Here is a 27999-nt window from a genome sequence, read left to right on the forward strand (position 1 = left end):
CCCAGCGGTCTCCTTCCCTTGGCCGGCTTTGTCCCAGCAAACAAATCACATGGGGTCACCTGTAATATTGCAAGACTGGGATGGCTCAGAGTAAGGGTCAGTCCTGGCAAGACACAAGGCACTTTGCAAACTGAGTACAGACTCCTGCATAGCACCCCTGCAGCCGCACCTGGGCCTCACCACAGTGCCTGAGGCACACACATAGGACAGCCGGGAGGTCTCCCAAACACTCATGGGGCATTCTGACCTCCCTGCCTCTGCTCATACCTGTTTCAATGTTCTTTGAACCGTCTGCTGCCTTCTTACCGTGATGAGGTCCTTCTTTTTTTTTTTTTTTTTTTTTTTTTGAGACGGAGTCTTGCTCTGTCGCCCAGGCTGGAGTGCAGTGGCCGGATCTCAGCTCACTGCAAGCTCCGCCTCCCGGGTTCACGCCATTCTCCTGCCTCAGCCTCCTGAGTAGCTGGGACTACAGGCACTCGCCACCATGCCCGGCTAGTTTTTTGTATTTTTTAGTAGAGACGGGGTTTCACCGTGTTAGCCAGGATGGTCTCGATCTCCTGACCTCATGATTCGCCCGTCTCGGCCTCCCAAAGTGCTGGGATTACAGGCTTGAGCCACCGCGCCCGGCCAATGAGGTCCTTCTTACACTTAAAGCAGCAGCTCAAACCTCTCTACCCGTCTGTAACATTAGACAGGCTTGCAAGGCTGGAACCTCAGCTGTTTGAATTTGCCTCGCTGGTGCCTGATACATAATACCAGCTAGAAGTGAATTGATTTTTTTTTTTCCTTTCTTTTTTTTTTTTTTTTTTGGGACGGAGTCTTGCTCTGTCACCCAGGCTGGAGTGCAGTGGGGCAATCTCAGCTCACTGCAACCTCCACCTCCCAGGTTCAAGCAATTCTCCTGCCTCAGCCTCCCCAGTAGCTGGGACTGTAGGCTAGTCCCAGCTAAGTTTTTGTATTTTTAGTAGAGATAGGGTTTCACCGTGTTATCCAGATTAGTCTCAATTTCCTGACCTCGTGATCCACCCACCTTGGCCTCCCAAAGTGCTGGGATTACAGGTGTGAGCCACCGCGCCCAGCCTTTAATGAACTGAATATTTTAAAAAATATCAGTCTTGAATACCACACCATAAAATCCAAATGGCAGCTGCATTCATTTCCTATTGTTGCTGTAACAAATGACCACAAACTGAGTGGCTTAAAGCCACACCACTTGATTCTTTTCCAGTTCTGGAGGTCAGAAGTGTCAAATCCCGGTGTTGGCCGGGCTGTGTTTCTTCCGGGGGCTCTCGGGGAGAGTCCATTTTCTTGCCTTTTCCAGCTTCTCGAGGCTGCCTGCGTTCCTTGGCCCCTGCCTCCTGTTCTTTCGCTTAGGAAGAAAGTGCCTCCCGCCTTCCCTTGTGAATTTGCGGGCCCACCCAGGTAGTCCAGGATAACATCCCCATCTCAGGATCCTTCGTTGATCACATCCGCCAAGCCCCTGCTGACATGTAAGGGAATATAGCCGCAGGTTCCTGGGATGCTGGGAGGGATCATGACTCTCCTGCAGCAGCCCTTTTCAGAAGTCAGGTGCCGAAAAGGCAGGCTTTTCACACAGACAAGTGATGCTTGGATTTCGTCTTAAATCAATGAAATTCGATCGCTTGTATATTTCATTGTCCGTAGATGAAGTCGCTCCACTGGTTTGTGCTCTAGGCCTGAAAGAAAGGCCTCACTGTCTCTTACAGATCTCAGCTGTTTTAGGATGACTCGGGATACGTTACATGAGAGTAAAATGGGAAATGCACAAATCTCTTAACCTCCACAATGAGAAGACACCTCTTTTATCCTGGGAAGTGATGAAGTCTCGAGGGAGTTAGTTACCGGACCCACCCACCATCATGGACTGACAGATTGCTGCCTCCCTAATCTATTAGCCTCTACCTGGGAGGAAACAACAAAAGATAAGGCTGTAAAAAAAAAAAAAAAAAAAATTGTGAGAATTCCTCCCAAAAAAGCCTGAGGCTGCTGAGTTTCTCCCTGGGGAAGCTGTGGGTTCCAGATGGTTGCCCTTAAGGCAGCAGTCACCTTCCTCTGTGCCAGAGGAAAATGAAGATTAATAATCATATTTTTTAAAGTTAAGCCTAAAAAGGCTGCCTATGGAAGAACCGAGGCACAGAGGGCACAAAGCCGAAGTTCGATAGGAATAATCCATTGCTTATTGACCAGGGTCTGTTCATCCGCCCTGTCGGTAACCTTGGGATGTTGCACTCTGGGGCCTGCCAGCCCCTGTGGAGAGGCTGATGGATCTTGGAAGCTTCTATCAGACAATGTCAGAGTCAGGGAGGGACTTGGAAATCATGTTTTTCAGCCCCTTCACTTAAAGATGAGGTCCAATTCCATGCCCAGGGTTGTATAGCTAAGTGAAAGCAGGGCTGAATGTGGGTGGCCGGAATCTCATTGCCTGGCCCTTCTGGCTGCTGCTATCACTTAGAAGACAGACACAGGTGACACCTGTAACAGTAACTACAAAAGATATAACGACCTCTTCTTCTTTGTAGCACAGAATGTAAATACCGTGGGCATTCAGATACAAGCAGGGTCCTGGGGCCAGAGGACCAGGTGGACTGCGGAGCTGGGCCAGACTGAGTAGACTGGCATGCACTGGACAGTTTGGGGAGGGCCACTGGCCACCACATGAGGGGAGACAGCACTGCAAGCAGACACCGAGACCCACCTCTTCTGGAGCAGTGGGGAGTGCCGCGCAGTGGGAGGAACATGCTGGAAAGTTGGTGGGACAAATTTTGGAACTCTTAAAATCCAGCCAGAGGTTTTTGAACTTTGTGTGGTTGACCACAGGGAGCTTTGGGGAGATTTGGCAGCAGGAAGATGGCGGCTGCACATGGAAGTTGGAAGGATTGGAGTTGTGTGCCGGGAGACGTGGTGTATTTCTGAAGGACCCTCTAGGGAGAAGAACCAGAAGCAAGGCATCCCTTGAGTGTGATCTCCAAATGGGATGTCTTCTGTCCATTTCTTATGTGTGCCTTGATGGTGGTTGAGGCTGGATGGGAAGGCCGCAGGACCACAGTGTGGAGAAGACTGTGCTCCCCCTCAAAGTGTGGGCCCAGTGCCTTGCCCCAGCCCACCCTCCAGCCCAGTTGTGGAACCCGTTAGGCCTGAGCGTCGAGCTGACTTTCCCAACCGGAAGGAGGGATGTGTGCCGCAGGCCCACGCTTTCACTCAGCCCGCAAACACTTATTAGTACCGGCGATAGGCCAGGCCTGGACTAGACACTGGGATGAGTTAGGCACAGTCGTCTTCATGAAGCTGCAGAGTGTTGAAGAGAAGACACACGTAGACACTTGTGGTGCCCCCGGTGTATGTGCTGTGTGTGCGAGGAACCTTACAGGCTCTCACCCATCTTCAGCTGAGTCCTGGCAAGGGGATGGAGATGACCTGAGCACAGGCAGGGAGGCAAGGAGTGGCTTAGAATGGCTGCATGGTGGGGGGACTGGAAATGGAGGGATGGGTGCCAGAAATTTCCAGGAGGTGAAACAGGACGAACGTGGGGATTGGGTGTGGCCCATGAGGCAGGGGGAGTCCGGTTCTAGCATGGAGGAGACTGAGCTAGAACGTGAGGAAGCAGGAGGAGGTTGGGAGGAGAAATGTTGAGGTCATGTGTGGACAGCCCATGGTTAAAGCGTCATGGGGCAGCCAGGTGAGGTGCCGCTGAGCTGGAGCCTGGGCTTAGGGAGCCCCACTGCAGGGCTGCCTGGGGCATGGGAGGTGAGGTTGTGAGGCAGGGTTTTCCGGCCGGACCTTCACGATGGCCAGTTGCCTGCCATTGTAAATCCCTGTCCCTTCCCAAGGCTGCCAAGGCTATCTTGGGGAAAGTATCCATCATAGTCTATGAAAAGGCTTCCAGGTCTTACCTTAAGAGAAATAACTTGGGACCGGGCGCGGTGGCTCAAGCCTGTAATCCCAGCACTTTGGGAGGCCAAGATGGGCGGATCACGAGGTCACAGGAGATCGAGACCATCTTTGGCTAACACCGTGAAACCCCGTCTCTGCCAAAAAATACAAAAAACTAGCCAGGTGAGGTGGCGGGCGTCTGTAGTCCCAGCTACTCCGGAGGCTGAGGCAGGAGAATGGCGTAAACCTGGGAGGTGGAGCTTGCAGTGAGCTGAGATCCGGCCACTGCACTCCAGCCTGGGCGACAGCGAGACTCCATCTCAAAAAAAAAAAAAAAAAAGAGAGAGAGAAATAACTTAAAAATTCCTCTGTAGTTATATTCCCAGACAGTATCCTGGCTTAGCATCAGATGCAAATAAATCACTGTGATCCATTCCTGGATGGGTAAAGCTGGGTTTATGTATGTGTGTGTATATATATATCATATATAAAACATATATATCATATATATAACGTGTATATATATGTAAAAACACTTTCATCTTTGAACCGCTGTCCTCCAATGTTAACATTAAGAAGTGTAGTCGTATCGCATGGTTGTTCTGAATCCAAGTGATGTCACAGTCAGTATCCTTTTTATCAGTAGAACAAACGCAGACACCCAACGTCAGCGGCATGCTGACCGAGGTGTCTGAGCAAGCAGTAAAGAATGCGCCGCCGCTGCCGTCGCTCTGAGATCTGGAGTCTGAGATGTGTTTAACACAATCAAAGGCCTTTGATAGGACTGCAGTCCATGGTGTCTCTTTGTGTTCTGACTCCCTGTGATTGCCCTTCAGCTGTCTCAGTCAGCCGTGGGCTGGCCCATTGTCTGTGCACATGTGTATACATCAGCGCCTATTGTCTGTGCACATGTGTATACATCAGCGCCTATTGTTCGCACCACGGTCCGTGTCATTACATCATCATGCAATTCATGCGCTCCTCAAGTCTTTGTGTTCTCTAATCATAACACGGTGTTACACTAGACAGAAGGGCTCTGTGAAATTCAGTTTGCACTAAGGATTGTTAGAGATTCCAAGAGTTCAACAGACTGGGTTTTGAAGTTATTATAGGTTATTTTTTTCAGAGGGAGTTTCGCCCTTGTCACCCAGGCTGGAGTGCAGTGGCACAGTCTCAGCTCACCGGAACCTCTGCCTCCCGGGTTGTTCAAGCGATTCTCCTGCCTCGGCCTCCCGAGTAGCTGGGATTGCAGGCGCCCATCACCATGCCCAGCTAATTTTTGTTTTTTGTTTTTTTTTTTGAGACAGAGTCTTGCTCAGTCGCCCAGGCTAGAGTGCAGTGGCGCGATCTCGGCTCACTGCAAGCTCTGCCTCCCGGGTTCACGCCATTCTCCTCCCTCAGCCTCCCGAGTAGCTGGGACTACAGGTGCCCGCCACCATACCTGGCTAATTTATTTTGTATTTTTACTAGAGATAGGGTTTCACTGTGTTGGTCAGGCTGGTCTCAAACTCCTGACCTCAGGTGATCCACCCGCCTCAGCCTCCCAGTGCTGGGATTACAGGCATGAGCCACCACGCACAGCCTTTTTAAAAAAATTTTTAGAGGCTAAGTCTTGCTCTGTTGACTAGTCTAGAGCACAGTAGTACAGTCATAGCTCACTGCAACCTCAAACTTCTGGGCTCGAGCAATTCTCCTACTTCACCCTCCAGAATAGCTGAGACTACAGGTACATGCCACTGCACCTGGCCTTTTTTTTTTTGACAGTGGTTTCACTATGTTGCCTGGTTCAAGAGCTGGTCTCAAACTTCTGGCCTCAAACAATCATCTTACCTTGGTCTCTCAAAATGTTGGGATTACAGATGTGAGCCACTGCACGTAGCCCACGTTGTAGGTATTTTACTCAGAAATCAATTTCTAATGGTCATAAACCTTTATGTTAGGAAGTTATTGAAATTTAATTTTTCTTTTAATCATTGCATACATTGTTTACCATTGACACGCTGGCTGCTAGCTCAGTTAACTTCATAACTAAAGTATGTGTTGGTAATCAATTTCTCTTACTAATGTCCTGATACATTTTGCTTGCACAGGGATTTTGCTTATGTAGCAAGAGATAAAGATACAAGAATTTTGAAATGTCATGTATTTCGATGTGACACACCAGCAAAAGCCATTGCCACAAGTCTCCACGAGATCTGCTCCAAGGTGAGGCGGGTCAGGGCAAATGCGGGCCACCTCGCTCTTTTTTTCTTACGGCATGAAGGGACGTGGAAGGGCAGAGGAGGGGGCACATCGACCTGCAGTAAGCTCAGGGAGAAGTAGGCAGATTGTTTAGCCAGAGTCATTAAAGTATTCTTGCTGCAGGCCAGGCATCACTCTGCGTAGCACTCCATCTGCACAAAACGAATAGAACCATAGTCCCTCCTGCAGCCTGGAAACATATATATCTCAGGTGGGCAAAACAATGACAGAGATACGTACACCCTGGAAAACAGGGAAAAGGGGTCAAGGTGGATTTTCCAGAGGTAGGGCCATCTGACCTGAGGTAAATGTGGCTAGAGAAAAAGGCTACAGGAAAGGAGGTGGCAAGAAACCATCCGGGGTTTCTGCAAATGCAGGGAGCTAGGGGTTGCCGTTAACACACACGGACTTCCTGAGGACACACAGTGTCTCGTAGAAGCTCCCTGTCCAGCTGGGAGGCCAGACTGCGGTCACTGTCTCATGCTAGTGAGGGTCCCACTTCCTTAACCAGAGTCACAGAGCCTCAGAATGGGAACAAATAGTCTGGCGTCAGCAGTCCAGCCTCCGCCTCCCACCAGCATAACAGCCCCCTTGCAGACATGCCCCCACCCTCTGCCCTGCACTCCCACAGACTCCCACAGATGGAGTCTCTTACTTTTCAGGAGGAGGTTCTATTACTGCGCAGCTCTGGCTGTTACAGATTTCTTCTTTACGCTGACCCGAAATCTTCCTCTTGGAACCTCCAGGTACTGACTGGAGATCTTGCCATCTGTAGCAGCAGAGAAAGGTCCCCCATTCTCTTTGCTGGCCAGCTCTTCAGACACTTAAAACCTTGCTGTGTTTCGCCATGTCTTGTGTGTTTTAGAGGCGCTGGACAAGCATCTGGCATTGAGTCTTCTTGCCCCTGACTTCCTCCCTCTCCGGATCCCCCACCCCATCTCTGCAGCCACCTTTGGGTTGCATGGCTATTCTAGGCCCCTAACCATCGTTTTCTGGGCATAGTCTTTTTGGATCCCCCAGATGAACACAGTATTCCAAAAGTGAGCGGACAGTAGACCAGGAGCTGCTCTGTCCTTTGACCTCCATGGATACACTATTGTGGTGCTCGATGTTCTTGGCAACCACATTACCCCGATTTCTCTTCACGTGGTGGCAGCCGAACCCCCAAGACACTGACACAAGTTTTCTTCAGCCAGCCTGTTCCATGCCCCAGACTTGCTTAATCCCTTGAATTTAAATGCAGAATTTTGCCATCCCTTCTGTTGAATGTCACCCTTCTGATTCAGGCTGACATCATAACTGAGCGTCACTCCCACAATTCCTACTTAGCTGGCAAGACCCAACCCAGGCCAGGGATTGGCCCAGCCTGTTACCCAGGCAGGAGGTGCAAGCCATGGTGCCTGAGGGAGGGACAGGGGCAGGGACAGGGAGCTGTCCCCAGCCTCAGAATGAAAGAACGCCCCAGTCTGCTGCTCTGACTCACATGATGGGGACGTGCAGGATGGACACTGGTCTTGAGACACTGGACCAGGCTGGAGCGCAGTGGCCGGATCTCAGCTCACTGCAAGCTCTGCCCCCCGGGTTTACGCCGTTCTCCTGCCTCAGCCTCCCGAGTAGCTGGGACTACAGGCGCCCGCCACCTCGCCCGGCTAGTTTTTTGTATTTTTTAGTAGAGACGGGGTTTCACCGTGTTAGCCAGGATGGTCTCGATCTCCTGACCTCATGATTCGCCCGCCTCGGCCTCCCAAAGTGCTGGGATGACAGGCGTGAGCCATCACGCCCGGCCCATGTTCACATTCTTGCATTGATGAGACTGGGGTGTTGCTGCCGTTTGCAGCATTGCAGCCTGCTCCCTGGATTTCATTTCTCATTCATTCATGCAACACATAGAATGGAATGCCATTTATGTGCCAGGCACCATCAAAGGCACTGGGGAGAGAACAATGACCAAAACAGAAAAAAAAAAAAAAAAAAGTCCTTGCCCTTATGAAGCTTATATTGTGGCATAAAGCCCCCAGAACATGGCCTGGCACGGAATAAGTGTGCAGGAAACACTTGATTTTATTCTTGTCAGCAGCCCTCTTGCTCGCTGTCCGGGGCGCGGATCTGGAGATAGGCAGAGTGGAGGTCTGCGGTGGAAATGACTTTCAATCCACTTGGAATGGAAAACTTAGTCTGGGAATGAAGATCCAAGTTACTTTTGAGGTCACTGAAGGGTGGGCTTCTTTCAGTCCCTAAACCCACAGCACCGTATGTAACTGGTGGAGAACAGGAGTATAAAGTGCTTTACTCTTAAGTAACGCAGGCATCGGTGTCCTTTACAGAAGAGAAGCAATTTAGAGCAGTTTGAGAATAACAGCAGAGGCCGGGTGCGGTGGCTCAAGCCTGTAATCCCAGCACTTTGGGAGGCCGAGACGGGCGGATCACGAGGTCAGGAGATCGAGACCATCCTGGCTAACACGGTGAAACCCTGTCTCTAATAAAAAATACAAAAAACTAGCCAGGCGAGGTGGCGGGTGCCTGTAGTCCCAGCTACTCGGGAGGCTGAGACAGGAGAATGGCGGGAACCCGGGAGGCGGAGCTTGCAGTGAGCTGAGATCTGGCCACTGCACTCCAGCCTGGGCAACATAGCAAGACTCTGTCTCAAAAAAAAAAAAAGAGAGAATAACAGCAGAAATGGCAGATGCATTCGTCTGTTTTCATGCTGCTTTTATTAGCATACCCAAGACTGGGTAATTTATAAAGAAAAAGAAGTTTTATGAACTCTCAGTTCCATGTGGCTGGTGAGGCCTCGCAATCATGGTGGAAGGTGAAAGGCAAGTCTTACATGGCGGCAGGCAAGAGAGAATCAGAGCCGAGTGAAAGGGGAAACCCCTGATAAAACCATCAGCTCTCGTGGGACTTACCACCATGAGAACAGTACGGGGGAAACTGCCCCTATGATTCAGTTATCTCCACCACGTCCCTCCCATAACACATTGGAAATAAGGAAGCTACAATTCAAGATGAGATTTGGGTGAGGACACAGCCAGAGCATGTCAGCAGGGAACATTTCTGAGCACTTATGCTGTCTGGGCCTTCCCTGTGCTTACACACCCACTCGTGATCCTCAGAACTACTGTCTGAGACAAATACTATTATCACCTCCATGTGCAGTTGAGACACAGGAGGTCAGGTCACTTGCCCGAGGTCAGGTCACACAGCTAGTAAGTGGCAGAGGTGCAGTTTGAACCCCTGTACTCTGTCGTCAAAGGGTGGCATTTGGAATCTCCGGAAGAAGCCATTGCTGTGGCTGCCGCTGGCCACTGTGGGCCGGCAGGGTCCATGCAAGACCAGGGAGACTTGTTTGAGTTGTTTCTAGTAGAGGTGGGAGCCTGGTGAATGGAAAAAGTCCATTCCAAGCAATCGGGACTGCTACTCTGAGGAATAGTTTTTCACCTATCATCCCCAGAGAAAATTAGCAGAATTCCTCCACAAAATATGTAGCCCAGAGATACAGGGTGGAATTTCAGGCAGTAGACTAAAGCTGATCTAACTTGGAAGTGAAATCAACCTAGACACTTTACTGGCTGGAATAGCTGAAGACATGGGGGCTTGAACCCACACTCCAAAGCTGTGCTTTTTCCCCCTTAGATTATGGCTGAACGGAAGAATGCCAAAGCCCTGGCCTGCAGCTCCTTACAGGAAAGGGCCAATGCGAACCTCGACGTCCCTTTGCAAGGTAAGTCAGCGGCACCTCCTGTCTTCATTATGGCCCTGTCCCCCCGGTCCAGGACTGAAGGCTCTCACATGGTTCTCTGGTATTTCAAGTCTCCTTAAAGAGCACACTCAGCTCAGCACAGTTTGAGCCCGCACGCTGGGCTCCACAGAGGCGCAGAGTTGATTTTGCATCACTAGGGTTAGGCACAAAGCCAGAATGAGTTTTGTTGTTATAGGACAAGATTAAAGAATATTGTCTTTAGTTTTTGCCTTTGTTTTCATTTTGTTTTGTATTTTATGTTCTTTGTTCTAAGAATACTGTCTTCCTATTATAACTCATGTGCAACCTGGGGTAAGGACCCCGGCTAGTTTAAAAACACGTGGGTTGGGCTGGTCTGAAGGTAGTGAGTCACCTCAGTTGTGGTTCAGCCAGTTACAGATCAACCTCCTTGTCCTCCTCTTTCTCCCCTTCCCACTACTATACTTGACTAATCTTAAAAACAGAAAACATGGGCCAGGCGTAGTGGCTCATGTCTCTAATCCCAGCACTTTGGGAGGCTGAGGCAGGTGGATTGCCCTAGCTTAGGAGTTCGAGACCAGCCTCTGCAACACAGTGAAACCCCGTCTCTACCAAAATGCAAAAACTTAGCCGGGTGTGACGGCATGCACCTATAGTACCAGCTACTTGGGAGGCTGAGGCAGGAGAATTGCTAGAACCCAGCAGGTGAAGGTTGCAGTGAGCTGAGACCACACCATTGCACTCCAGCCTGGACAACAGAACAAGACTCTGTCTCCAAAAAAAAAAAAAGAAAAAGAAAACATGAGTTGAGTACTAGGGAACTCAGTTATTTTCCTGTGTCTCTGGTTGTGCCCTTTGAGATTGCATTTTCTGTGGGCATCAACCACACCTAATTAAATAGGACACCAAAAGCTGCTACTTAATATACATCAAAGAGACAGTAGCAGCTTTAACACAGAGATGCCACCTCCTGCTTTCAAATGCATTCCTGTCTTGAAAGTTGAACAAGATTTTGACAGAGCCCCACTCTCTGGAGTAATGCTGCTCTTGTAGAATAGTTACTACATTTCCATCCAGAAACATAGGGCGTTGTGGCACAGGGGGTGTCCTGAGCATTCTGATGATGCAGAGCTACGGCTGTTGTGTACATGTGTGTTGGAACCACTGAGAAAGATGTGTTGCTTTTGTTCTCTATAGTAGATTTTCCAACACCAAAGACTGAGCTGGTGCAGAAGTTCCACGTGCAGTACCTGGGCATGCTACCTGTAGACAAACCAGTCGGTATGTGAATTGTTTATTGTCTTTCCACTTTGCAAGTGTGCGGGAGCTCACAGGAGGCGTTCGCCCTCCCTCCAAGGAGGGTGAAGTCGGCTGTTTACTCTCGTGCCTTGTCTTGAATCAAGCTGTCACCTGCCAGAGAACATAAACGGTCCCGATCAAAAGATCGGTAGAGAGACAGGCCCTGCTGCTTTGACCTGCCATCCCCCGCATACAGGACTTTAGCAAGACAGGCATGGATTTCTTGTTTACCCAGCAGTCTAGAGCTGTATGGCCCAGGGCCGTGGAAGAGCTCTGCTGCCGTGAAACGAGGCCTCCATCTCTGAGGCCGGGGCACCTGCTTCGTGTCTCGTCAGCTGGTGGGCCAGGAGAGAGGGCTGCGGAGGCTCCACGCTGTCAAGGAGTGACACAGTAGTGGCACACACAGCATTCAGCTCACTTGCCGGTGGCAGAATGTAGTTGCTGGGCTATACCAAGCCAAAAGGAGACTGGGAGATGGAGCCTTCGCCAGGGTTAAAAAAGGCTGTGGAGAAATCGCAAGCCACATCCACTGCTGGGGGGACCGTAAGATGGTGCAGCTGCTTTGGAAAACAGTCTGGCGTTCTTCAGAAGGTGAAACATAGTTACCTTAGAACCAGCAGCTCAATTCCTAGGCATAGACCCAAGAGAAATGAACAAAAACGTGTATGCAAATGTTCACAGCAGAATTATTGATGAGAGTCAAAAAGCGAAACAACTCAAATGTCCTGACCAATCCACTGACAGTTAGATAAATAACAGGCGGTACTTCCATACAGTGGAGTTTTGTTTGGCGGGACAAAGGAGTGAAGGACTGAAGTGTGCTATAGCATGTATGGATGAAGCCTGAAAACATGCTATGAGAGCAGTCAGTCCCAAAAGACTGCATACTGTGTGATTCCGTTCAGACGAAGCGTCCACAATAGGCAGATCTCTAGTCAGAAAGTAGGTAAGGGTTGCCTTGGGCTAGAGGCTGGGGGGCGGGGGGAAATGGAGAATGACCTCCGCCAGGTACAGGGTTTCTCTTTAGGGTGATGAAATGTTCTCAAATTGATTACGGTAGGTCCAGCATGGTGGCTCACACCTGTAATCTCAGCACTTTGGGAAGCCAGGGCAGGTGGATTGCTTGAGCCCAGAAGTTCAAGACCAGCCCAGGCAACATGGCAAAACCTCATCTCTACAAAAAAAAAAAAAAAAAAAAAAATTTAAAAAATTAGCTGGGCATGGTGGCATGTACCTGTAGTCCCAGCTACTCTGGAGGCTGAGGTGGGAAGATCACCTGAGCCTGGGAGGTCGAGGCTGCAGCGAGCCGTGATCATACCACTGCACTCCAGCCTGGGTGACAGAGCGACACCCTGTCTCAAAAAAAAAATTGATGCTGATGGTTGCACTCTCTGGATGTACTAAAATCCATTGGATTGTACACATTACATGAGTGAATTGCATGTGAATGATACCTCCAGAAAGTTGTCACTTCCACCCCTATCCCCCAGAAAAATGGAGCAGCCGGCAGAAGGGCCCCTCTGAAGGGGGGATCCACTGTAAAGGAGCCGAGAAACAGCGAGGGTGGGGAGAGGCTGACAGGCCGTGGTCTGCTTATGTAGCCAGCGTGTCAGCACCAGGTGCCCAGAGATTCTCCTGACTCTCCTACTGAAACGGCTGGTCTTTCTGTCTTTCTGTCTTTCCTTCTTTCCTTTTCTTTTTCTTTCTTTCTTTCTTTTTTTTTTTTTGACAGAGTCTCACTCATTTGCCCAGGCTGGAGTGCAGTGGCGCGATCTCAGCTCACTGCAACCTCCGCCTCCTGGGTTCAAGCGAGCATGTCCGGCTAATTTTTGTATTTTTAGTAGAGACAGTGTTTCACTGTGTTGGCCAGGCTGGTCTGGAGCTCCTGACCTCAGATGACCCTGCCTCAGCCTCCCAAAGGGCTGAGATTACAGGCACGAGCCACTACGCCCGGCCAAAAGCTGGTATTTCATTCCTATTGCGCAAACATGAGAATGAAGTGTCCTGTCTTTTATTAAAAAAGATCAGTCGGGGTGTAGCTGTTATTGGTGATTTGGGCCCACATTTGAGTGTGGTAAGTGGCTTTAGGACACTTTCAATTATCCTTTTGTGTCCCTAGGAATGGACATTCTGAATAGTGCCATAGAAAATCTCATGACCTCATCCAACAAGGAGGATTGGCTGCCGGTGAACATGAGTGTGGCCGATGCCACTGTGACTGTCATCGGTGAAGAGGTGAGAAGGAACCTGCGATGGCATTGGCATGTCTGGGTTACAGTGAGCATAAGCTACAGTGGTTTTCTGTGGAACTTAGGAACACAGTCAAGGCTGGAGCTGTGCGTCGTTGATTAAGATGGCCTGCATTTGCAAGATTTGGCCCTTTTGTCTGGGTCTACATCTGTGCGTACCTGTTTTCCTGTGGTCTGAGAAACTTCTCTTCTGGTGCTCCTGATTCTGTCTTCCTCATGTGCCCCGGAGACAAGCTGTTTGCTAGAGGTGACAGTGTGAGGCTGGCAGTCACTCATTCTCAGGGCGCCAGTGTTGCCTGGGCTGTGTGATCTGGGGCTGGGAAGCAGAAGATGCTTCCGTTCGGGAGAGCCCTGTGGCTCTCTCGGTAGCAGAAGGAGCTACTGGCTGTCTTGAGAGAGGCCACGTTAGCCTCAGCCCAAATGATCCCAGTTTTGTGGTTGAAGAAATTGAAGCATAGAGAGGCTCAGTCATTTGCCCAGCATCACACAGTTGGAAGCCATGGGATCAGGACTCAAATCCAGGCAGCCTGGCCCAGACTCGAGCCCACTCTTCTATTCTGCCTCTGTGAAGCACCTGCCGTGGAAAGACCACCAGTCATCAGCCTGCTCCACGGCAGCCCGGTTCACCCTGGAGAGAGGAGCAGGGTGCGCATTGCCTGCCTCCAGCTGGCACGCTGAGCTCTCCTCCGCTCTTCAAGCAGGTCCCGCCCTTCCACACTCCAGCATCATCGCAAGCACCACACCCTCCACGCTCCACCCTCTGCCTACCTGACCCTTACCCAGCTCTCCACCACAGCCTCCTTCCTCCCGAGAAAACTTCCCAACCTCTCACACTAGCGTACTTTGCTCATTAAACACTCCCAAGGCACCAGAGTGAATATTTAGTAAGTCAAGATGTTAATGATCCAAAAGTCAACATTTTGGATGTGTTTATTAATTCAGAACTTGCATATGGTTCTTGCAAAGGATGTGGTGTTCATCCCCATAAGAAAGAATTCTGAAGATTTCTTTACGCTGCCTCATATGGATCCCAGATGGACACCAGTTTGCCAGAAAGAAAAGAAAAAAACAATGTGACAACTTTTTGTTGATTTGGCAGCTTTTTGTTTTACATGGTTTTAGATGGAAATGTTATTCAATGTGTTGTTTAGTTTGGGTAAGAATCACTGGACGAAGAAAGATACCGTGAATCCCTTTTTTCTGGTGCTCTGGGGGTTTACTTGGGCAAATGGGTTTTGGGCCACCGGGTGTCCTGTATTGGGCTGGATGTAACAAGTGTAGATGGCATTGCTGCTCCTGACAGTGAACTCACAGGCACATGGCATCATGGAGAATGGGACGCACATCGCAGCCCATGACAGCAGGTGCAGTTGAGAGCAAGCATGACCTCCAGGACAGGGTAGCCACGCAGTGAGGGCCTCTTCAGACCTTTGGCAAGGTTCCACCTTTCGAGAAAAACACAGGTCCTTTCTGAATTCGGCCTGGCTATGCTTTCTGAATGTCAGTTCCTATGTGCTGCCACTCTCAGCTTGATCCTGGCACCTCCTGATTGGATGCTGCATAATGTCTCCTGCAGAATGAAGAGGAAGTCTTAGTGGAATGTCGTGTGCGATTCCTGTCCTTCATGGGTGTCGGGAAGGATGTCCACACATTTGCCTTCATCATGGACACGGGGAACCAGCGCTTTGAGTGCCACGTTTTCTGGTGCGAGCCTAATGCTGGTAACGTGTCTGAGGCTGTGCAGGCCGCCTGCATGGTGAGTAATCCTGGTACAGGGTGTTGAGCCCTCCCGCCTCTGCTCATCTCTAATGTGCCATGCATTAGAGCAGAATCACTCACAGAAATGAAAAAAACCCTATCCCTAAAGTAATGCTTTACTTTATAACGCTGTCATTCCTAGGGCCAGGATCAGTTATGATAAACAGATTCCATCTCAAAAGGCCAGGACTCCTGAAAGAAGTGGGGACAGATAGAGGCTCCGACGAGCTTCACAACCACCAGCTTGACGACTGTCAATCCTTGATCCCAGATCAATTTCATACGTGAAATGTTGGTCATGCATGAGTTGGTACTGTTTGGATTCAATTCAGCACTTTAAAAATCAATACATTGAATGACTTTTATTTCCAGTGATTGGTTTCTGTACACTGTTCTTATACATTTTATTTATATCGATTAACTCAGTCCTCATGACAACTCTGTTAGGTAGTTGTTAGTTCTGTTTTATTTATGAGAAAATAGAGACTCAGAGAAGTTAGAGAATGGGCCCCAGGGCTTGTTGGTGACAGAGCCGAGCCTGGATTCAGCCCCAAGTCTGCCAGGTGACAAAGCCAGGGCTCTTTACACCACATGGATACTTGGAAACAAACAAGAACACCTCATTATTCCTCCATCATGTGTCCTTTGTGTCCCTCTTATGCCAGACACTGCAAATAAAAATGAGGGAACTGAGCTGGGCGCAGTGGCTCACGCCTGTAATCCCAGCACTTTGGGAGGCTGAGGCAGGCGGATCACTTGAGGTCGGAAGTTCGAGACCAACCTGACCAAATGTAGAAGCCCTGTCTCTGCTAAAAATACAAAATTAGCCAGCATGGTGGTGCATCCCTGTAATCCCAGCTACTCAGGAGGCTGAGGCAGGAGAATCACTTGAACCTGGGAGACAGAGGCTGCAGTGAGCCGAGATCACGCCATTGTACTCCAACCTAGGCAACAAGAGGGAAACCCATCTCAGAAAAAAATGAGGGTGCTGTATTAGTGTGGGCACCAGAACCTATGGGCAGGTGTGTTCTAGCAGCAGCAGGTTGGGTGCTGGGCCCGAGTGGAAGGAGGTGTGGTCCGGATCATGGTGGGCTTAGGATGGTATGTGGAGGCCTGATTTTCTTCAGCAGGGATCGCTAAACTGGGGATTGAATTGATTGTATTTAGATTTTATTATTTATTTATTTATTGAGATGAAGTTTTGCTCTTGTTGCTCAGGCTAGAGTGCAGTGGCGCGATCTCAGCTCACTGCAACCTTCGCCTCCCGGGTTCAAGTGATTCTCCTGCCTCAGCCTCCCAAGTAGCTGGGAAGACAAGCGCCCACCACCATGCCCAACTAATTTTTTATATTTTTAGTAGAGACAGGGCTTCACCATGTTGGCCAGGCTGGTCTCAAACTCCTGACCTCAGGTGATCCACCCACCTCAGCCTCCCAAAGTGCTGGGATTACAGGTGTGAGCCACCGCACTCAGCCTGTATTTAGATTTTAGAAGAGTATCCAGCAAAAAAAAAAAAGACGACAAAGTAAAGGATAGGTTGGAGGAACAAGGCTGAGGTGGCGATCAGGCAGGAGGCCAGTTACCTTCTGCAGATGGGAAAGAGGAGGAGTGTCCACGCCAGGAGAGCAGCGTTGGGAACAAACAGGAGCAGAGGCTTTGAGAGGCGCCGAGCTGCCTGGTTGGGGGAGAACTGCTGCATGTGAAGCCCCTGTGCTTCATTTAATTCAGCCTCACACTTACGGGCTGGAATCTGGGGCATTCAGCATGACTGAGATACAATCCTTGCATTGTAGAGCTCAGGTTTAGTGGGGGAGACACAGAAACCCAAACTCTGTTACAGTGTAGAAAGTGCTGTAAATAAAAGTATGAGGATCTTCACTTTCAGCCGGTGCCACATGCCTGTAGTCCCAGCTTCTGAGGAGGCTGAGGTGGGAGCATGGCTCAAACCCAGGAGATCGAGGCTGCAGTGAGCTGTGATGGCACCACTGCAGTCCAGCCTGGGTGACAGAGTGAGACCCTGTCTCAAAAAACTAAACAAGAAAAATAAGTATGAGACTGTGCTGGATTGAGAAGTAACTGGGAAGAAAAAGACGTGGAGGCCCTAAAAGCAGGTAACTTACAAAGTTTGCCAGTGAGGGGGAGCTTGAAGGGCAGGTAGCATTGGAGGGTTTGTTCATGTGTTTATTTCAGGACAGGAGAGGCCTGCCCCTCCCCGCTTTTTTTTTTAAGAGATGGAGTCTTGCTGTATTCCCCAGATAGGTCTTGAACTCCTCCCTGGAACGGCAGGGGAGCACCACCATGCCCAGCTAGGTTTTCTTTTGTGGAAAATGGTGGTAGATAAAGAACCGAGGAGGTTGAGGTGCAGTAGCTCACTCCTGTAATCCCAATACTTTGGGAGACTGAGGCGGGTGGATCACTTGAGGTCAGGAGGTTGAGACCAGACTGGCCAACATGGTGAAACCCGTCTCTACCAAAAAATACAAAAATCAGCCGGGTGTGGTGGCATGCACCTGTCGACTCAGTTACTCAGGGAGGCTGAGGTGGGAGGATTGCTTGAACCTGGGGGCAGAGGTTGCAGTGAGCTGAGGTTGTACCACTGCACTTCAGCCTGGGCGAAAAAGTGAGACCCTGTCTCAAAAAAACAAACAAACAAAAAAGCCAAGGGGAGGGACTTCACGTCTGAATTAGTTAGAGACCTTTTACTTTGGGATAGTCCAGAAGATGCTGAGAACCAAGAATGGGTGGAGCTTAGGGAAGGGAAGGGCGTTTTCTAACCACCCCCAACTCCCCCATACAGCACATTGTGAGGTTATGAATGAAGGGAAAGTTTGCGCCTGTAATTCCAGCTACTCGGGAGGCTGAGGTGAGGGGACCCCTTGAGCCCAGGAGTTCAGGTCCAGCCTGGGCAACATAGAACGGCCCTATTTCTAACAAAAATGTTAAAAGGATGAGGTGGGAGAGCAGATGGCAAAGGTAGGGCACAGAAAAGAGCCACTTGACCTTTATCATTTGAAACAGAGCAGGAAGGAGGGAGAAGGGAAGGCTGGCGTTAGACGCTTGTTATCTGGTGTCACTTACAGTATCCTCTGTGAGAGTGAATAACTTCCCCCAAGAACTGTGGGGCCAAGATTCTAACTCAGACACCCTGAATATGCAGGAGCAGGGCTGGGGTTCAGGGGAGCAGGGACAGTAGAGGAATCAGGTGAACCTGCTGACCAGGTGCAGGGAGTTGATGAAATAAAGGAGATCTGTGAAGAAAATAGAAAATAGGAGATTTCAGCCAAGGGAAAATGGATGACGACTATTTTGGTATTTTATGAAGTTGAAACAGATCATAGCAGATGGTTTTAGTCATAAAATGAATGGCTTTCAGACTTAGTTATACGTTTTAAGTGATAACGACAATGAGCTTTATCTCTTGGCTACAGCTGGTTTTCTGATTCTCAGATTCATTTTCCCTCTTGGAAACAACGTTTACTCATTTGCTTCCTATTTTAATTGTATCACTGCAACGAGTGGACACAGCTCAGCCAATCTAGTATAAGGCATACTAGTAAAATCAAACCGTTCTTCCCTCCCGCCCGCTCTGAATCCAGTGTTTCTGGCTCAGGGGCTTTCTTCTTGGTTCAAATCTGCATGATTCTCCATGTGAAAGATCCATATGTGAATTTATACTGTGTGAATATTTATTGACACTAACATTCTTTTGAATCTACTTCATTTTTAGGCATATTTTACAGCTGTGTGGTATAGGCCCAACAGAAGACATTTTGGCAAAATTTAGAATAGAACAGAGAGGGATCCTTTATGAAATCCAACACTTAGGTGCGGCTTTGATTCACGCTGCATGTGTGTGACTCCGGTTTGAAATTCCAAGTCCAGAGTCCCATGTTGCCATGTATAAATCCGTGCTTTAGATGTGTGTGGTTTGGGTTGTGATGTGGGCCTAGTAAGATACCTTACACAGAGGAGACATGTAATCGATCATCCTTTTTCATATGATTGATTTGAAAGGGGTTGTTTTGTGGCCTAAAAGGTATGATAGAACACTGTACCATATCCTTCCCCCAGAGTCTTGCTTCTTACAGGGACATGAGCCTGTTCCATTACTAAAAAGCCTGTTAATATTTAAGTTGATTTTTTTTTAAAAAGCCATGGAATGCCAGTCCTGCCTTGGTATACATAGGGGATTGGTTCTAGGACCTCTGAGTACGCCAGAATCCTGCATATTCAGGTCCTGCAGAACCCACGCATAGGAAAAGTCTGCCCTGTGAATAATTGGGTTTTGCATACCGGGAATACTATTTTCAATCTGTGTTTGGTTGAAAAAAATCCTCATATAAGTGGACCTGCACAGTTCAAACTCTGTTGTTCAAAGATCAGCTGTATTGTATTTTCATTATTTGCTTATTTTGAGACAGGGTTCACTCCGTCGCCCAGGCTGGAGAGAAGTGGCCACACTCAGAGCTCGCTGCAGCTTTGACCTCCCAGGCTGAAGCAGTCCTCCCACCTCAGCCTCCCGAGCAGCTGGAACCACAGGCGTGCGCCACCACACCTGGCTAATTTTTGTATTGTTTGTAGAGACAGGGTTTCACCATGTCCCCCGGGCTGGTCTCAAACTCCTGGGCCCAAGTGATCCGCCTCCCTTGGCCTCCCCAAGTGCTGGGATTACAGGAGTGAAACACTATGACTGGCCAGGTCAACTGTATTTTTAAACGTTTGGATGACAAAAAAATTTTTTTTGATTAATTTTAACTTTTTATCTAATCTTAAAGAATTACTTACCTTCCCATTATGCAAAACCAAGTGGACTACATTGTTATATTTCTGAAGAACAGGAATTATCACTTGTGCCAGTGCTAATGGATTTTTAAAAATTAATCCATACAGATTTAGACTTGCATGTAAAATGTATGCCGAAATCTTAATACCTCATCTTTTTAATTAAAACAGGAAATAGGGAAGGAAACAAACATTTTTGAATGCCTTCTGTGTTGGTAGGCCTATTTCAGGCGTTCCTCAAGCATTACCAGCATTCCTTATTTAATCATAACACCCTCTCTAAACAGTACCTTCTTCAGCCATTTTACAGTTGAAGAAACTGAGGCTCAGAGAGATTTAATAATTTGCCTGGGGTTCACAAGTGATAGACCTTAGATTCAAACTGTGCCCTTTCTACTGTGCTGTCAGTGCGCCGTGAGTACCCACCTAGATCTGTATGTCTCTGATGAAAAATGTAACACACTCTCTCCCAATGCTTTCTGGTTTCATTAGCTCCTTGGTTGTGAGGTGTATTCGTTGCGGACTATCAATATAGAGGACACGCGGAGGGTGGAAATGGATGGAAGGGTGGCAAAAGCCAAAACCCCTTTGTGGGGCCTAATATTTTAGGAGAATTTAAAGCACTCACATAGAAAAAAATAACTCTTGGATTTATGTTTAGGAACTAGGTCATTAACCTTTGGGAGTCAATGTATGGGTGATGACTTAAAGTCATATTAAAGAAGAAGAAATCATATGTCATTAATTACCTTACAACACGTTTTGTTTTATTTCAGTTACGATATCAGAAGTGCTTGGTAGCCAGGCCGCCTTCTCTGAAAGTTCGACCACCTCCACCGCCAGCGGACTCAGTGACCAGAAGAGTCACAACCAATGTAAAACGAGGGGTCTTATCCCTCATTGACACTTTGAAACAGAAACGCCCTGTCACCGAAACGCCATAGCTGCACATGCGAAAGGACTCGGCTATTTACCTGAAAATTGACTAGCTACACTAAAGAAAATGAACTCCGCCATCTGACCTTCCATCCAGTTGCTGATGCTTTGTCTTCGGAGAATTTACCCTTAACCAAGCAGTGTTAGACAAGCATGTTCTCTCGTCTTGCCACCATCATGTGATATGAAAAGAAGCATGAATAATTTTTTTTGCTGTAAGTTACATCATGCGCAGTGGAAGGTCTTTTTCTTATTGTAAATATTGTGAACATTACTTCACACATACAGAGAGAAGAATGTGGCCACACCCCTCCTAGTGAACTAATGCTGCGTCCTTGGAGTGAATGATGCGTGAGTTAGTTTCACTATCTTCTTGGCTGGATCTGTCACAAGCAACCTTTAAGTCCTACTGCACTTTGCCCTGTTATCCACATTGGAGTAGGCACTGCATAGCAGATACCATTGAATTGCTGTAAAAATAGGATGGCGAGTTTGTGTTTTAATTTTTCATAAAATTGAACCTGTTGGTTGACAAAATTGGCTGTTGGCATCAGTATAGAAACCAACTGGCAGCTTTCCTTGACAAGCTCTTTGACACATGGACACCATTTCATGTCTACAGCTGTTTGTGGGATGTTGGAAAAAGTGAAACTTCAAAATTGATGAAAAACTAAATTTGAGGAATTAAAATCGAACAAAACATAGCTTTTCTTTTCAGATGGTTTTCAAACTGATTATTTTTAAAAGAGATTAATAAAATCATAATGCATTTTGGGTGGGACATATTTTAAACTTCTGCCTTATATTGTACGGTGCAGCTAGAGAATTATAGTTCACTATGGCCATTCTCTACATAAACATTAAGATGAAATACTCCTCATCAGCCTTTCATCCTTAGTTTGAGAATTAGCTGATATGCAATTTGAAGTTGAGGAAGTATCATTGATATTTCCATCATGCACGATTATTTTCGACTTCTACCACCGTGTTATTTTGGCTAGTCCGTGTGCTAGAGGTAAAGGTTCTGCTGGAACTCTGCATCCAGCTCAATCCCCCGCGGATGCTTTTTGCCCAGAAAGCTGTCTGTCCATCATTTATTGTCCATGGCAACAAATTACATTAGGTTGAACCTTTCCTTGAATTTATGTATTTAATATTAGAATTTGTTGGACTCAACTAGATACATTTTTAAATTTATATTTTTTCCATTTTTACTTTGAAGATTTGAAATTTTCATATCTGAGCAAAGTCTACATAGAAATAATGGACTATTTAACAAGTTTCCCAAAAATAGCATTTTCCTGCTCCTTTTTATGTAGATGAGAAACTTAGCTGGAAAGACATACAGATTTAGACTCTTGTTGACATTGTCGTTTTAAAAGGAAGTTGCTAAGGCGATCAATCTCAATATTAGTCTTGTTTACTTCTTTTTAATGTTAAAATTAACATTTACAACATCCAGTTATAAAAGCAATGCTTTATGTTTATACACTGCTATGTAGTTGTCTAAGTGGTTTCCACATTCTTACCACATTTGAGCCTTACAAGGTAGAGAAGGCACTAAATACACTTTAGAAGTAAAACTATGAAGTACCAAGAGGCTAAACCCACTGGCCTAAGAGCTCACCAAAGTTCATGAGATAACCAGGACTAGGACCCCATTCTTGCTGTGTTATGCTGCCTCCGTATCTGTCAGGAAGAGCCTTTCCAGAATGACTCGGCATATACTAAGAAGAGCAGGTACGGAAAGATCGATTGTCAGGCAAGCTTAGAATTCCCTATACGAGTGGGAGAAAGATGTCCAAATTCCCTACGCAGTGGTATTAATGACGATGCCATTGTCCTATCTAAGTCCAAGACTGTTTTCCTACAGTGTGCCTCATACGTGTTGTAGAGGACAGGATTCTACATTCACAGCCTGTTCCATCTACGAGATTTTCCAGATGCTACTTGTGGTAGAGACATTCCTAACTCATGGTACTTAGCACCAGAGATCATGATGGAATGAGTGGGCGGCTTTTCTACCAGCCATTCCTTCAGAATTCATGAGGGTGGGGGGCAGGGGGACTGGAATTGTCTTAGCACCCGAATGTTATGACAAAACTATGCTACTTTAGAAATGCAGTCTACATTTCACCAGTACTACTGATCTGAAGTCACCAATGCCATCATAAGAAATCACTGCATTAAGAAAATCCTTGCTGTGCCCTTTGAAAAGCTGTTCAGAATTTACGGTGATCTTTCATCATGGTCTCTGTAGTGAAACGTTTTAGAGTGATAAATTTCAAAATTCTAAACAAATTACTCACTTTTATATTGGAAATCTCTATCAGAACCCCCTCTTCATTTTTTAAGGCACACATTTGCTTGTTTTCGAGATCAAGAATTCTGAGCTAGCTTTAAGTAGCAAACTGATTTATATATGCAATTATAGGATGCATTAAGATGAATGATAGCCTTTACTTAACATATTGAAAACTTTACTGCAGATGTTTTGTTTTGAAAATGGCATTGTATGGTAAATGCAAATTAATTTTGTAAAATTATGTTAAACAGTATGTTCAGACACTTTCTGCCATGGCCAAAAAGTATGTATGAAAGTATGTGTGTATTTGTCTGTGAAAGGATGCCAATGTTTTACCTGATATCTTAGTGACACTTCAGTTATCTATCTATGCATTCTTTAGATCTGTGATTCGGTAAACAGGCAGCCATGTTCACGATGCCTTGTATGTCTTACCATATTTTTAATTAACCTGTTAAATACAGCTTAAAATATTTTTATTTTATTTATTCTATTTTTACTGAAATATACTGCATTATTGTGTTAATGTATTATCTTTCCTGGATATTATCTCCCAGTATATCCAGAGCTAAGTAATCTCAGTGAACTATACATTGCCTAAAAAGTGGTTTTGTAATGATTTGTAGTCACATTTCTATTGGGATATGTAGAAGAAAAGGCAAAATGCTTAAAGTTCCTTTTATTTTTTAAAAGCAGCTAGATAGACACAGACTTGCCACCTCATACATCTGCTCCTTCGCAGTGTCAAGGGGAATGACTAGCCAACACGCCTATGGCTAAAAACTTTCCTTTGCAGACTAAAGCACTGCTTGGTGCTTCGTTTTTCTACCCTTCACAACATGTGTGATTTCACCTAAGAGATATATACATGTCCACATGCCCTTTGTTTCCACCTGGATATAAGATCACTCATAGCTAATTAGGACCATTGTTTTTTGTTCGTCTGTCTTGTTGCATGAAGGGACACTAGACCCATTTCCATTAAAACAAGTTCTTGGTGATAAACTGTGGCACTACTACTTCTTTTTAAATCCACTTTATGATTTCAAGATGGACACTTGTAAGATGACTTGACACAAGGCCATTGCCTGGAAGCCCCAGAGCTTTCCTTCATTTGTATGGCCCGTTCACGTCCCAGGCATTGCAACCCAAACTCAAGATTTCGCCATAACTTGACAAGCATTTTCCTAACTGATATTAGCACAATTTAACTAACAAGCCCCTTCGCTCTCTAGTTGGCCAGGCTTAACCTAATACACATCTAACGTGTGCCGCATGGCCAGTAGAACGTTTAATTTCAGCTTCAGGGCAAAGATAGCCACTCACACGGTGTCAGCGCGAGCGGCAGTCCCTGGCCTCCGGAGCAGCTGGCTTCCTGTGAAAGAACGCTTTGTTTTCCTTTACGCCTCTGTTCCTGTTGACCACTTTTACACATTTAAATGTAATTTGTTGTGAGAATAAATTTAGCTGCATAAAACGTTCGGCTCATTTATCTGGCATCTTGGTCGCATATACAAGGAATAGAAATAGAAATTTAGTGTCTCTAGTTATTTTTAAATTATTCTTACCTCACACTTCTTAGAAATCACTTTAGTAATGGAGCATTTTGCTTTGATTAGTTACTACATATTTCTGCCTGGTAAGAACTAGGAAATAACTTTAATTTTGAGGAATTACCCCGTGCTTATTTGGTGATCAGGAAGGTCAGCTGGCCTTCTGGACACAGAAGCCTATTTAGTCACCAACTTGAGTCTTTTGTAAGCGGTCTTTCTAGGACTGTGATATTTCAGCACAAAGAAGTTTATCACTTCCTTTAATAACCTGACTTCAAAGAATAAAGAATAGAAGTGTACACACACTGGCCAGGCACGGTGGCTCACGCCTGTAATCCCAGCACTTTGAGAGGCCGAGGTGGGTGGATCACAAGGCCAGGAGATCAAGACCATCCTGACTAACAGTAAAACCCCGTCTCTACTGAAAAATACAAAAAGAGTTAGCCGGGCCTGGTGGCGGGCGCCTGTAGTCCCAGCTACTCAGGAGGCTGAGGCAGGAGAATGGCCTGAACCCAGGAGGCGGAGCTTACGGTGAGCCGAGATGGTGCCACTGCACTCCAGCCTGGGCAACAGAGTGAGACTCCGTCTCAAAAAAAAAAAAAAAAAGGAAGAAATTTACACACACTAAATCCAAAATGAAAGGTAACTAGAAAAATCAGTTGAATCTGATGTAGCTCAACTGTTAGGCACAGGAAGGCAGATAAATAGAATTTAAAGTATGTCCCCGTTTTTTGTTCATCTTGCACTTCCCCAGTGGTTTCTCTCTAGGCAGTAAAAAAGAATAAAATTTCATTACAGTTTCAAGCATTATATGGTGGTAAATAATTTCAGATTAAAAATATAAATTTGCTATTGGAGTATCTGAATACCAGTAATTTCATTATTTATAATTTTGCAGCACTTTAAAGTCCAAGAATGTAAAATGCCAAGTGAAATGTGTCAGCGTAATCAATATTCTCCTTCATTAGAATTCTCTCATATTGCTTTTTTTTTTTTCTTTTTTTTTTTTTAGGCAAGGTCTCACTGTTGCCCAGGCTGGCGTGCACTGGGGCAAGCTTGGCTCACTGCAGCCTGCGCCTCTTGGGCTCTAGCAATCCTCCTACCTCAGCCTCCTAAGTAGCTGGGACTACAGGCATGTCCCACCACATCCAGCTAATTTTTGTATTTTTTTGTAGAGATGGGGTTTTGGGGTTTCACCACATTGCCCAGGCTGGTCTGGAACTCCGGGGCTCAAGTGGTCTGCCCACCTCAGCCTCCCAAACTGCTGAGATTACAGATGTGAGCCACTGCACCCAGCCCACTGACAAGTTTTACTAATAAATGTAAATCTAAGCTAAAAGAAAATTTATTACCGCTATAATAAAATTTGCCATTCTCTTTTAATCCTCACTTCAAGTAAGAAAGTTAAAATAGAATATCGGAGCTGAAATAGACCTAAATATTCATCTTGAAGAGGGTAATATTCTAAAAACCATGCCACCTGAATTGAGCATTTTAGGAATTTACATAACATTTCTATACAACTGAATTACAAAAATAAAACTTTAAATTCAAACTTTATGTCTATGAATGTTTTTAAACAATAAGATATGTAGTTGTATCTTATTCTATTTAATGACAATTTCTGTTGCCCTGATGAAAAATCAGTAGACCCAGAAATGATAACCATACCAATTCTTGGTAGGCAACTGATAATACATTCAAGATGAATCGACATTTCATATAATTAAGAGTGCTACAATATATTTAATTGTGCATCAGAAATGATTTACCAAAGTTTGATTCCTGTGTGTTGTTTGAAATGACTTGTAGGTTTTGTTGTATCGCCTGATCTTTGAAGAGAATCAAAAATGTATGGGTTACTTCAACAGTAGGTATCACTTGCATTCAACAGTCTTGCCTCTTCAGAATTATTAATATTTAGGCGGAAATTTGCTCACAGTCTTTTTTTTATAACAGTGCTTGACGTATAAGAAGGGAGAGATGATTGTGTCCAGTCTATTCACGATCCTGGAAGCTCCCCCAGTGAGAGACACCTCATGTAAAAGCGTCTCTGAGCTACACACACCTGGCACTTGGGAACTTCCTACGCTTCCTACTTAAACTCAACTTCAGTCACGTTACAAAAACTCATGTCACTCCCTGTTCAAAGAACAGCTTGATATTTAAGAAAAAAATCACCCTTGATCGTGATTGAGAAAGTCACGACTCCAGCTGCATGGATGCTGAAGAGCAGTCAGCTGGCGGGAGAGGCCGGGATCGCTTGCCTGTTCGGCTCTCTAATGAGCTGCCTGCTGAAAGGAGGCAGTGTTTCCTTCCCTGCAGGAGAAACTTGGCAGCCTTAAGTCCAGCCTGAAAGTTCACAGGAGTGAGATAAGTTCTGACAGCTGACACTGAGTCTCTAACTGGATCCTCTCAGAGCAGCACTGATCGGTTGAAGTCTCTGAATTCTGCTTTGCTGACTCCTACATTATTGTTTCTCACTTGTCTGAATATCTCTGAAACTAGTATCTTAGAAGATCCTTAAACGACCAAAAGAAAGAATACCTTGTGTAGAAATGTGGAACCTTCAGAGAAATACTGGACTTTGAAAAAAAAATCAACTGCTCTTTGGCCCCTATAAAAAAACAAGACAATCAAAGCCATCGCCGAGGAGGCCTGAGTAGGGAGGAACGTGTGTCATCTTTAGGCTTTTCCCCTTTTCTGGATAGTGAAGGTGTGGGAAGGCAGGTGGGCACAAGTGCCTTGGGGGCAACCCAATGACAGTACAAATGTTGAGTTGGCATCCAAGATCTGATCCCTTGGGGACTTGAAAATGGCATAAAGACTGGAGGCAGAACAATCTCGATGGGTTTCAGAGCAACCATTCTGTCTTCTGGCCGAGGTCTCATGAAGTGTGTCTGCCGTTCACGCGGTCTAGAGGGACAAGTGTTCTTCATAAATGTAGGCACTGCAGGATGAGGGGCCAGCTTGTGTTTTCTGGTCTGTGAGGAATCCCCCACTTGAGCAGTATTTTTCTGGGGAAGAGGTGGTTTTGTTACAGTCTCTGATAGATTAGCACTGGCTTTAGTTTCTCGATTCAGGAACTCAGCAATCTTCATTTGGATGCCATTATCAGCAGTGGCAGCTTTTGTCAATGATGTTTTTGATTTTTTTTTCTTCTTCTCCCGTTTTGATGATTTACCCAACTCAATCCCATCCAGCAGACCCTTGGCTGCAGCTCGGGCCAAAACATCTTTCACAGACACTGTCTCAGAAGGGTCCCGCT

At 46.4% G+C, this 27999-nt stretch overlaps 2 protein-coding genes across 8 annotated transcripts in view; one reads left to right on the forward strand and one right to left on the reverse strand.

Annotated features, from left to right (window-relative positions):
- Positions 1 to 24655, forward strand: part of APBB2 (amyloid beta precursor protein binding family B member 2) — a 414785-nt gene extending 390130 nt beyond the window's left edge. For 5 of the 6 annotated variants that reach the window (XM_023224587.1, XM_023224583.1, XM_023224582.1 and 2 more), the window contains 6 exons: positions 5982 to 6096; positions 9766 to 9853; positions 11048 to 11131; positions 13269 to 13384; positions 14975 to 15154; positions 20714 to 24655. In XM_023224587.1, coding sequence (XP_023080355.1) covers positions 5982 to 6096; positions 9766 to 9853; positions 11048 to 11131; positions 13269 to 13384; positions 14975 to 15154; positions 20714 to 20881 — 751 coding nt within the window. In that variant the 3' untranslated portion in view covers positions 20882 to 24655. The remainder of the gene's footprint in view (positions 1 to 5981; positions 6097 to 9765; positions 9854 to 11047; positions 11132 to 13268; positions 13385 to 14974; positions 15155 to 20713) is intronic. The other variant, XM_031935358.1, reaches the window with a different exon arrangement.
- Positions 24656 to 26328: 1673 nt separating this feature from the next.
- The window catches only part of NSUN7 (NOP2/Sun RNA methyltransferase family member 7), a 53434-nt gene continuing 51763 nt past the window's right edge, over positions 26329 to 27999 (reverse strand). The window contains exon 11 of one of the 2 annotated variants that reach the window (XM_023224662.1): positions 26329 to 27997. In XM_023224662.1, the coding sequence (XP_023080430.1) occupies positions 27368 to 27997 (630 nt within the window). In that variant the 3' untranslated portion in view covers positions 26329 to 27367. The remainder of the gene's footprint in view (positions 27998 to 27999) is intronic. The other variant, XM_023224663.1, reaches the window with a different exon arrangement.

This window comes from Piliocolobus tephrosceles, chromosome 3 (assembly GCF_002776525.5).
Source record: "Piliocolobus tephrosceles isolate RC106 chromosome 3, ASM277652v3, whole genome shotgun sequence".
In the NCBI taxonomy this organism is placed as follows: Eukaryota; Metazoa; Chordata; class Mammalia; order Primates; family Cercopithecidae; genus Piliocolobus; species Piliocolobus tephrosceles.